General features: G+C 40.6%; 1 protein-coding gene across 1 annotated transcript in view; it reads right to left on the reverse strand.

Annotated features, from left to right (window-relative positions):
- LOC138950433 (uncharacterized) overlaps positions 1-12,500 on the reverse strand; it is a 66,168-nt gene that overhangs the window by 47,665 nt on the left and 6,003 nt on the right. Inside the window, exons 3-4 of the mRNA XM_070322173.1 lie at positions 11,440-11,560; positions 1,530-1,651 (exon numbers count right to left, since the gene is read on the reverse strand). Of these exons, the coding sequence (XP_070178274.1) occupies positions 1,530-1,651; positions 11,440-11,560 (243 nt within the window). The remainder of the gene's footprint in view (positions 1-1,529; positions 1,652-11,439; positions 11,561-12,500) is intronic.

Genomic DNA, 12,500 nt, shown 5'->3' on the forward strand with positions numbered 1-12,500 from the left:
GGTGACATGCGATTCATTCCGTGGTGGAGGATCCTGAAAGTTTCAAAGCAAACCACCAGGTCATTGCTAAAATACAGCGCTTTTTGTCATGATACCCCTCTAAATTGCCGCGAAAACGTCCCGTTTTAAACTACTTATGCGATCGACACCTGCATCAGTAGGAATATTAATGGCATTACACAAGAAATACGCCAGATAGCGAAACAAAACAACCTGTTCTGGTCAGATAATTCGTTTGACTTTCTCCTCGAATGCCTCAACATTATTCCTGTGCTGAATGTGCGTCGATTTTTAATTGGTTACTTTAATGTTTTTTTCAGGTCGATTTTGAGGGTACCCTTATTTGGAAGATGTTCACGTGACCCCTGTAAAAGAAATCTTTGATCCGGAAAGTGTTGAAACAGCCAAGTTGACTGCCTTTTGTGGCATAGAAATTTCAAATGAAATGACACGGGAATTATTTGTTTGTAGTTGCGGTACAACAACGGGTGCAATCATTTGTTTTGCCGAGTTGAGCATTTTTGAAAAGGATGAACATCGTTTAGAGATGTAAAAATAAAACCTCTTTAACAGTTATTGCTAAGTTACAAAAAAATCCATGACGTCTGCATCCAGTTTCAAGCATTTCATGAAAAACAAATTGATCTGCAAAGTAAAATACAAGCCAGGACTTTAAGGGAGGCTTGGCTTCGCGTATTTTAAGCTTAGAAGAAATACACATTGGTTTGGTTTGAACCTGTCATGGTTTTCTGGGTCTTGAATTCTCAAGAAACAACCAATCGATGCTCAAATCCTGTTATCTCAACAGCACAGAGGTATCAATCATATTTCTATTTTCTGGTGCAAAATATCGATGTGAAACACTGGCGATGTTGAGCATCAGGGTCATGTCTAGTGAGGCCAAAGCATATATGCGTTTAAAGGCACACTCCTTCTCGTAAAAAGTGTTCGACTCACCATCTCAGATCTGGCCGGCTTTTAAATGTACATCAAAAAATCCAAAAAGACTATTGCTCCACTTGGCCTCGTACTAAAAATCAACACCCTGGCTTGCTTGTCGTCATGACTTGAACATGTTTTTGATGTATTTATTTTTTTTAAAGCAACTGGCTTATGTCTTATTGGACATATTTGTGCTTTATAAGCGAGCACACACCATCCCGCGATCCTTATACACCACCACAGACTGTTTCGTTTCTTATGTGCAAAAAGGTCAGTCCGTCACGGGACAGACGTTTTCAAGCGATATGATTGTGTTGTTCTTTGCGAATCCCACGTAAAAGCATGGCCAAGCGATGAGGTGCACGAAGCGAAAGTGGGGCCCTCCCAACTGGGTCGTACACACCGCAGCGTCGGATTGGTTGCAATTTTTATGTGTTGTGATTTCAACTTTTCAGAGTGAGACCCCGCGTCTGGTTCCCATCCCCTTGGGTGGAACCCAGTTTCGAGTCGTGCACCTTGGCCCATACCTGTGGTGGTTCACGAGATGGTTGAAACGAGAGGAAGGTACGTATGTGTCTGGAGCTTACTGTTGCAGAAGATGCTGGTCCAGAAGCTGTTGAGTCGTGTTGCTGGGCACTGTTGCCAGGTGACCGCCCCGCGAGATACAGTCTGCCTCTGCATCCTCCCACGTCTGGGGGTGGTACAACACCTGTACAGACACACGTCCGCATGAGCAAATAAAGAGATTGACGCACACGCACAAGCGTAGACGCACTCATGCACAAACGAATAAACAAACGCACACTCTCGTAGACATACACACATTTATGCACATACACACATACGCACACACACACACACACACACACACACACACACACACACACACACGCACACGCACACACACACACACACCATGCATTTGTTAGTGGTTTGCATGTTTGTGTGTGGGGGTTGGGGGTCGGTTGCGTTTTGTGGGTGGGCGCAGGCTGGTTGGCCTGGTATGTGCTTTCTTGCGTTCATCGTTGCCTAGCATTGACGTAACAGGCATGTTACAGTTTTTAATTAAATGAGAAAAGAGAGAAGATGATAGTTTACTTCCGTTGACATTGAAATGGGAGTAGATCACGCAGACTGTTCAGTAATTAATAAAAATACCCAATCGTTTTACTGTTTTGTAAACTTCAATACTTTGCGCCTGAAAGTCAGATTCAAGCTCCCCAAATCGGTCTGCCAACGAAACCACAGCTTGGAGATTGCAGAACATAATCACAGCTCCAGCTCCATCTTATCTGGCATTTGACGATGTATTAGCTCCTCTTCTTCTTCTTCAGCGTTCGACGGTTGTGTCCTTATAATCTTAGGCCTGCTGATTGTATGAACTCGCAGGTTCGGCGCAGGTCTTCCACAGTTCCCGATATTAGCTCCAAAAGGTATAATCACTAATCTTGCTGCGATGATAGTAATTTCACTGATACCAATATTACTGCGGAATTGCCATTATCACCCATTATTACCAATTCAGTGCCCCATTTGGCTTTTTGACCAATCAGGACGGATTCTAGGTGACCCTCTAAATGTTATAACGTTCAGGCAGGGACATTTTTTGTTTATCAAGCTAAAAATGAACAAGACAAAGTAAAAAATTTAAATCAGCAATATCAATGTGATTTATTCTAAAGAATGACACTTCAAATGCTGTCAGATAATACTCTCTTTATCTAAAAAATACCGAAAAGCGAGTTTGTCGGTGGGTGCTTTACGGAACAGCGAGGCACCGCCCATCCTCTGAGTGTGCAATGCCGACTCGCTCACTTGAAATCTAAATTATCAAAGTTCGGAAAATCAAGTGAAATTGGGTCACTCGCTTTTCGTCAAATGTATCTTTACGTCATTTCCCATCCGTCTGGAGTCGGTTCTAAATCTGTCGCTCTCTGTTCAACAAGAAAAAGCGAAGCAACCGAAACGCATGTTCAACATGGTTTGTTGTGTGTCAAACGCATTTGACCTGTGAATATTCATCACGTAAGGTGTGTTACTCTGATTGGCTGACCCAGGTCACGAGAATTCTTTGACTGACAGGCATAATCAGGTAGGAGCGCTCCAGTTCCCATTGCGGCTGTTCTGTCTAATTCGCCTAAAAGGCTCATGCTTGATATCTTTTTTCTCGACATGTCTGTTATCATTTGCTAACAGTCAGCATATTAGAAATAACTCATACTGTTATTGTTAACACATACATTTGGCGCAACTACGCCGTCAGTAAAGAGAACCAAACGTGATAAGTGATAGCTACTTATTCCACAGTGATAATTGTTATTTTCACTTTTGGTGCTATTCTGCCAACATACTGGCTTGCTCAGCTTGCAAAGACAACAGTTGTGTATTGTTCTGAAGGAAAGTCAATAGTAAGCTATTCTGGGAAGTCAAATCTTATTGTAGTCAGAATAAGGCGTGCGGTAATGAAGGACTCAGTTTCATCATCGGCCTTGCTAATGAAGGACCGAGCTTGCAAAGACAAGGATTGGCTATTAATCTGAGATAAGAACGAGTCAACAAGTCGCGTAAGGCAAAATTACTACATTTAGTCAAGCTGTGGAACTCACAGAATGAAACTGAACGTAGTCCGCCGCTAGTGCAAAAGGCAGTGAAAGTGACGAGCCTGTTTGGCGCGGTAGCGGTTGCGCTGTGCTTCATAGCACGCTTTACTGTACCTCTCTTCGTTTTAACTTTCTGAGCGTGTTTTTAACCCAAACATATCATATCTATATGTTTTTGGAATCAGGAACCGACAAGGAATAAGATGAAATTGTTTTTAAAATCGATTTCGGAAATTTAATTTTGATCATAATTTTTATATTTTTAATTTTCAGAGCTTGTTTTTAATCCAAATATAACATATTTATATGTTTTTGGAATCAGAATATGATAAAGAATAAGATGAACGTAAATTTGGATCGTTTTATATATATTTTTTGTTTTTTACAATTTTTCGATTTTTAATGACCAAAGTCATTAATTAATTTTTAAGCCACCAAGCTGAAATGCAATACCGAAGTCCGGCCTTCGTCGAAGATTGCTTGGCCAAAATTTCAATCAATTTGATTGAAAAATGAGGGTGTGACAGTGCCGCCTCAACTTTTACAAAAAGCCGGATATGACGTCATCAAAGACATTTATCGAAAAAAAGAAAACAACGTCCGGGGATATCATTCCCAGGAACTCTCATGTAAAATTTCATAAAGATTGGTCCAGTAGTTTAGTCTGAATCGCTCTACACACACACACGCACAGACAGACAGACAGACAGACAGACACACACACAAACACATACACCACACCCTCGTCTCGATTCCCCCCTCAAACTTGACTAAATGTAATAAAAAAAACTAGTCTTGGGAGAGCAATAATAAACTATTCTTGGGATCGGAGATAAATAATAAACTACTCTTGGGAGAGAAATACTTGTTGTTATCACAAAGATGCAGATGAGAAATGAAGAGCTCAGATTCATTAATACGCACGCTTTGTTCCAATTAAAAGTCTTCTTAGTTTTTGCCAAGCAATTATTTCTGGAAGATGTGCCATATTTTTATTTTTATTTGCTCGCACGTTTCTTGACGTGTCACGTGTGAATGGAATTCAATAGTTGTGCGTCGCGTGTGCTTTCTGTCGCGAACAGGGCGGCATGATGGGGGGAATCTAAAACGAAAAAATTTCCCTTTTCTTGTGTAGGCCTATATGTTAAATATCAGTTTGCCTTTCTCTAACTATTTCTTTACCTAATTCTGGTGTTTGATTCTGTTTGTGTATTCAGTGGCCTGTTTCTTCGATATGCTTTTTATTTTAATTTCATTTTAATTTCTTTCCTTTGTTCTTTCTTTCTTTGTTTCTTTCTTTATTTGGTTGCTTTTTTGTTTAGTTTTTCGTGTGCAACTGTTTGGAAGAAAAGAGCACGTAAATCAAAAGGTATTCAAGAGAGCGGACTATCTAAAACAAAACAAAAAGACATCTTTTGAAGATCGGGCACCACTTTATATTTCCGTCACACTGTCTCTCTCCTTAATTACCTGTCCAAACTTTTCACCATCATCACACTCCGGATAAGACAACAATAATTCTTTTCTAAAATGAAAGTCGTGTCCAGCAGCTCTAGGTATTTATGGAAAACCTTTCAACAAAAGCAAGCATGACGTTTTCGAACATAGAAGCGCTATCTCGTTACGGACAATTACTACGTGCAGAAACGATTTGCTTAGCTGCACGTGCTTTGTATGTAACCTTAATGTCCATCCTGAACTCAGGTCAAAATGAGTTCGGCTCATTCTATCCCTGACAGGATGCCTTGGTTTTCCTTGTCTGGCGAGGATATCGATTTTTTTTACATATTTAGAGCTTTTTGTAATGTATTATTGATATAAGCAGATTCGCGATCGTCGATAATGATTTTTGAGTCACTTGAGAAAAAGTGACTCTATGTAATCGGTCAGTGTTAGTCTGTCCGGCCGGCCGTCCGACGGCCGGCCGTCCGTAGACACCACCTTAACGTTGGACTTTTCTCGGAAACTATCAAAGCGATCCGGCTCATATTTTGTTTAGTCGTGACCTCCAATGACCTCTACACTTTAACGATGGTTTCGTTGACCTTTGACCTTTTTCAAGGTCACAGGTCAGCGTCAAAGGAAAAATTAGACATTTTATATCTTTGACAAAGTTCATCGGATGTGATTGAAACTTTGTAGGATTATTCTTTACATCAAAGTATTTACATCTGTAGCCTTTTACGAACGTTATCAGAAAAACAAGGGAGATAACTAGCCTTTTCTGTTCGGCAACACACAACTTAACGTTGGGCTTTTCTCGGAAACTATAAAAGTGACCGGGCTCAAATTTTATGTGAACGTGACTCCCAGTGACCTCTACACTTTGACGTCTGCTTTGGTGACCTTTGACCTTTTTCAAGGTCACAGGTATGTCTTGAAGGAAAAAAATTGAAATATCATATCTCTGAAACTATTCATCGGATTTGATTCAAACTTTATAGGATTATTCTTTACATCAAATTATTTACATCTGTATTGTGTTGTGAATAGCAATTTCTTCCTGTCCATCTGATGCCTCATATAATATTCAGAACTGCGAAAGTGACTCGATCGAGCGTTTGCTCTTCTTGTTAAGTTACAAAGGAATTGATATGTAAGACAGTTTCAAGCGAGTTATTTTTCGCGACTGTATTTACTGTGCAAACAACTCTAAATATGGCAAAAGTGTCACGTGATAATCGGCGCTCGCTGGAGCAGACGATTTTTTTACAGTGATGCAACCATATATTACGGTCTCCTTAGAACGATGTCTTTATCATAACTGTGAAGAACAGAACGGAGATCACTGTCGAAGTCGGCCAATCTGCAATCATTTTCGTCTCGCGAACACTGCTCGTGAACAACAAATGGGAGATAACTCTGTATTCTTGTTTTGATGGATTCGCGTAAGACTTTAGCGTCCGGTCAGAGGGACTAAAGCGATAGCGTGGAGCGATTATGATCAGAATGCCTTAATGTCGTGATGACAGTGTGATGGGGATTGGGTTAGTGCATTTGTCGTTAAAAGCACAACCCTTTTCGTGTAAACGATTCGACTCACCATCTCAGATCTGGCCAGGGATAAGACCCTCCACTTTGACAAAGAAACAAACAAACAAAAACAAACAAACAAAATCAAAGAAACAAAAAATGCTTTCCGTGGCATTCTGTGGAATTTTTACGAATACATTTCAGACATTAATTAATTCACCAGAGACACAAACAGACTATCAGAGACTAATCCGATAAGTGCGTTCCCTAGACTGTGGACAATAAAGCTTCGGATTAACATGAAAAAAAAGTTACTTTAAACACTACACTAAATTCATTGTTCTCATGTTCAACCAATCTTGTATTAACTGTCTGTATCATCAAAACATTATCTGCGCTTTTTGTTTAAAGAGATCGGACACCGATTGACCGACAAAATAGATTTAGCTCATATTTTGCATGTGTTCAGAGTGTGTTGTAACAAGTGTGAAAACAATTAGAGAAATCAATAGGACTGGCTTCATAACACATTCATTATGAATATGATTACATGCCAATAATCATGTAAACGGGGTTGGGTAATTGAATGGAGTAACTGTCCAACCAATTACAATCACAGGAGCTATTTTTGGAAGTGGTATAAATCAATAATGCGAATCGAGAAACTGATCTAATTTTAGCCTACGTCATGTAATTACACTATTTCCAGCTATCTCGGAAAGACACGTTACAACAATTCCAACAGAAACACATCATTACAACAAACGTGAACCAGGGATGAATACAACTTCCAAAATAGATCATGTGATTGTAACTTGCTGGTTAGATACCCAATTCAATTACCCAACCCTCGTTTATATGATTCTTGGCATGCCATCATATTCAACATTCTGTATCATAAAGTCTGTCCGATTGATTTCTCTATTTGTTTTGTTTCAAAACATTCTGAAATTATCACAGACAAAATATTAGCAAAATATTAGCAAAGTCGATTTTCGGGGTCAATCGCTGTCCTATGTTTTTAACGGCTCGGCGAATGCTGAACATGGCATTTTCCAACCCGACTCACTTTTCTCAATCCAAAGCAGTCTCGTTGACCTATTTTATGACGTCACATGAAGCAGTTATTTTTTAGGTTTCTATATGAATGACAATTCATGTCATTTAGACTTGGAATAGGAAAGGAAAACCGCATCGTTTGTGCCCAAAAATTAAGGTTTACTAATTTCTTAATATCAAAAAACAAATTACAAAATAATTACGCTCGCACAGGAGGTTATTTCTTCTGATCCTCATTAACTTTTCCGCTTTCATATTTGTCCCAAAGTCAGAGGTTTAAACTCAAATGCAGAATCCAACTGTCAACGGTTTTAACGTGCCAATTACTTGTGTGACGTAGCGCTACGCTTCAATCGATGAGAGTTCAGTTTTAAAGGTTGAGCGTCTGTTGGCATTTTTGTTATTATCAATAATAGTGTAGCTAATGATGGTCTGTTGTCGTCTTCGTTGTTGATATTGTTAGTGTATGTCTGACTGTATGTTTTTCTCCATGTGTGTGCTTACAAGTGTTCCTTTTCTTTTGTACTTTTTCTTTCACATAGTTTAATTTCAACTAAATACACAAGAGAGCGCGACATGTCAACCAAAAGCGTTCTAAATCGAAAAGTGCCGTAAAAAAAATAAGGCCTCGATTGTATTTTCTAACCTCTATCTGTCCTTCAAACATATGCACACTATACATGCACACACCTTTCTCAAAAGAAAGTGATTCAGGGAGAAACAAAATCTGTCAATGTACTCTTGTCTGTTCAATCAAATGCGTCACCGTTTCTGTGTGTGTCCTCGCCTTGATTATAATCATCGTGTTTGCTGTTCTTCTGATTGAAAATTGCTTTGGGCCTGTTGGACCTAATTCTAGCAATCAAGTTTTCACTGACTGCCCTTTTCAACCTTGGTGGAAATTAATTTGCTATCCTGCGCAGCAGAAAAGGCTGGGAAATATTCTAAAAGGGCGTGTTTTCTATAACGCGATATCTACCTATCAAAGAGACATGTTGGGAGTGGGGGAAGGCAGGGGCGGGGGGGGGGGGGGGGGTTGCATGCCCAGAGAACCCGGGAGAACCATTTATATGAAAGAGAGAGAGAGAGAGAGAGAGAGTGAGAGAGAGAGAGAGACAAAGAAGAGAGGGAGAATGAGAGAGAGAGAGAGAGGGGTGAGACAGAGAGCGGGGCAGTGAGAGAGAGAGAGAAAGAGAGAGAGAGACAAAGACAGAGGGAGAGAGAGAGAGAAATAGAGAGCGAGACAGAAACAGAGGGAGGGAAAAAGAGAGAGAGAGGGAGAGAGAGAGAGAGAAAACAAAATAGGAACAAGAGAGAGGGGCAGTGAGTGAGAGAGAAAGAGAGAGAGACAAATACAGAGAGAGAGAGAGACAGAGAGCGGGGCAGAGAGAGAGAGAGAGAGAGAGAGAGAGAGAGAGAGAGAGAGAGAGAGAGAGAGAGAGAGAGAGAGAAACAACAAAATAGGAACCAGAAAAAAGAAAAAAAAACATGGAATGGGCTCTTTCGAGAGAAAGCCAGAGAAAGAAAGAGTGAAAAAATAGAGAGAACAAGTGCAGAAAATGAACTTTCAGACTGTGGATGTCTCTATAATCAAGGCTAATGCATTTAATGACTGGGCTTAACGACAGAAGCTTCCGGTTGCTAAAAGGGTAGGTGGGGCGACTGGGGAAGGAGCGCTGGCGAACAGGAGTTCGAGTTGGAAGCTAGAGCGATTGTACTACTCACACTGCTCATTAAGAGATCGAATTACCCTTCTTTCAGCGATCCAATTACAAAATCAAACCACCCTCCTCCCTCTGATAAGAAACAAACATCAAAGAGCTTACCTAGAAAGAAAAGCATGCGTACGGTAACGTTTCTCCTTTCCTTCACCCGCAATGTGTGTAGTACAGTCGAACCTGTCTAGAATGACCAGCTAAGAGACCGACTTACATGTCGCTATAGACAGGTGGTCGCTATGGGACGGTATATTACACAGAAAACACTTGTCGGGTGTCGTTGTGGTCAGGTGGTCGTTATCGAAAGGTGGCCGCTGGGGCAGGTTCGACAGTAGCATGTGTGCGTCACACGCTCCCTCTCACCCTCCAAAACATTTCCCAGACCTTCCTCTTCTGCCAATAAAAGCCTTCCAAAGAGTTGACGTAAAGGAGGAGCACCTGAGCGGGACAATTCCTTCTAATTCTTCATCACGCCCGCTACCACCCACCCATCTATTTCCCAGACTTTGTTCAAAGAGCTTACCGGAAAACGATACCCACCCACCCCCCACCCCCGCCAACCCATCCATCCACTTTCCAAACCGTCCTCTATAAGACATAAAACATTACAAGTCTTTCAAAAAGCTTACCCGAACAGAATGGTACCTGTAGGGTACAGTGTCTTCTATTTTTACACCCCCGGTATAGGGGTGTGTATAGGTTTCACTCGATGTGTTTGTTTGTTTTTACACCCCCGGTATAGTTACACCCCCGGTATAGGGGTGTGTATAGGTTTCACTCGATGTGTTTGTTTGTTTGTTTGGGTGTTTGTTTGTGTTCGCATATAGATCTCAAGAATGAACGGACCGATCGTCACCAAACTTGGTGAACAGGTTCTATACATTCCTGAGACGGTCCTTACAAAAATTGGGACCAGTCAAACACACGGTTAGGGAGTTATTGGTGGATTAAGATTAAGACTGACATATTAATGGTCAATTGTTTGTTTGGGTGTGTGTTTGTGTTCGCATATAGATCTCAAGAATGAACGGACCGATCGTCACCAAACTTGGTGAACAGGTTCTATACATTCCTGAGACGGTCCTTACAGAAATTGGGACCAGTCAAACACACGGTTAGGGAGTTATTGGTGGATTAAGATTAAGACTGACATATTAATGGTCAATTGTTTGTTTGGGTGTGTGTTTGTGTTCGCATATAGATCTCAAGAATGAACGGACCGATCGTCACCAAACTTGGTGAACAGGTTCTATACATTCCTGAGACGGTCCTTACAAAAATTGGGACCAGTCAAACACACGGTTAGGGAGTTATTGGTGGATTAAGATTAAGACTGACATATTAATGGTCAATTGTTTGTTTGTCTGACTTCCGACTTCCGACTTCCGACTTCCGACTTCCGACGTCCGACGTCCGACGTCCGACTTCCGACTTTTGACTTTTGACTTTTGACTTTTGACTTCTGACTTCTGACTTCTGACTTCTGACTTCTGACTTTTGACTTTTGACTTTTGACTTCTGACTTCTGACTTCTGACTTTTGACTTTTGACTTCTGACTTTTGACTTTTGACTTTTGACTTTTGACTTTTGACTTCTGACTTGTGACTTGTGACTTGTGACTTGTGACTTTTGACTTCTGACTTCTGACTTTTGACTTTTGACTTTTGACTTTTGACTTCTGACTTCTGACTTCTGACTTCTGACTTTCTCTCTTCTGACTTCTGACTTCTGACTTTTGACTTTTGACTTTTGACTTTTGACTTTTGACTTTTGACTTTTGACTTTTGACTTTTGACTTTTGACTTCTGACTTCTGACTTTTGACTTTTGACTTTTGACTTTTGACTTCTGACTTCTGACTTTTGACTTTTGACTTCTGACTTCTGACTTTCTCTCTGTCTCTCTGTCTCTCTGTAAGGACGGGGGTGTTTTTCCTACCTCGGAGGAATTTCTTGTTCTTACACATCGCCCCCTCACACCCAACAATCTATTTCCAAGACAGTTTTCTCCTGATTAAAACAGTCTTTCACAGAGTTCAACCTGAAACCAATACCACCTGCATAGCGCATGCTCCGTCCCACCCACCTCAGTATGCCTTAGCTTTCCTGGACCCTCTCCAGTTATAAAAAGCTTTTTGAAGAGTTTACCTGAAAATAGAAGTGTTCGTTATCGACCCAGGAGGAGAGACAGGATGATTTGTACTCTGCTTTCAGGGTCTGCCAAGTTGCGTTGAAGCCGCGTCGGGTTTCTTGCTCGTCTGAGACAAACCTGTTGTGGACAGAAAATGAGATAAGATCATTAGCCTGTTTACAATCATGCCACATGGACTCGACGCGTACATGCCCTACGGTGTGTCTTACTTTTTGTTTTGTAATGTGATTGCTCTGCTTCGAAACCCTAACTCCTGTGATATGAGAGGGTAAATACAGTGCACCATTATATTTGATTGTGATAGATGTATAGACCATATTTAGATTGTATCTGTAATTTTATTATATTATAAGATGACAGCACTCTGGGTCAGTGTTAAAGGTAATATGATAGGTGTGTTTGTTATTATATAATTATGTGAACCTATGTTTTATGTCAAGTTGTTGTCCTATCAGTGAATGTCCTAATACTTCTCATGAAATGTTCGTTATAATCGTCTAGATTGTGTGTCAAAGAAAAGTTTCCATTTTGATATAATATTTTAATGGACAATAAAGTGTTGTTATTGTTAATGAAGCTTCCAGAAGCGAAAATTCGTAATCGTCTTGTGTCGTCTTTGTATTGGTGAGTACAGTAATCCTTTGTTTTTTTTAACATTGTTATTACTGTTATTGTTTGGCTCTTTTGAGAGAAAAGTGCAGAAAGAATAAGATCATAGCTTGTTAACAAGCATGTTATATGCCCTGCATTTCGTGTGGCACACGGGCGTCAACATGTTTAACGTGCCAGTGTCGGTTAGTTTACAGACAAGCATGACTGATTAGTGTCCGTGGCTTAATTTGTGGACATGTGGCTTTTCTTGCTGGAGGTTTGTTTTGCGAGTTTTGAGGCTCTACGTTGGTTACAGGCAGACACTCGACAGGAAATTATGCACACACAAACATCATTCGACAACATACACCTGGGTCAAACCGTAAAACCCCACCCATATACGGTAACACAAGACACACAGAGAGACACACACACAGACACACCCGACGCAGAAAAACAGGCAGAC

Source organism: Littorina saxatilis, linkage group LG1 (genome assembly GCF_037325665.1).
Source record: "Littorina saxatilis isolate snail1 linkage group LG1, US_GU_Lsax_2.0, whole genome shotgun sequence".
Classification (NCBI taxonomy): Eukaryota; Metazoa; Mollusca; class Gastropoda; order Littorinimorpha; family Littorinidae; genus Littorina; species Littorina saxatilis.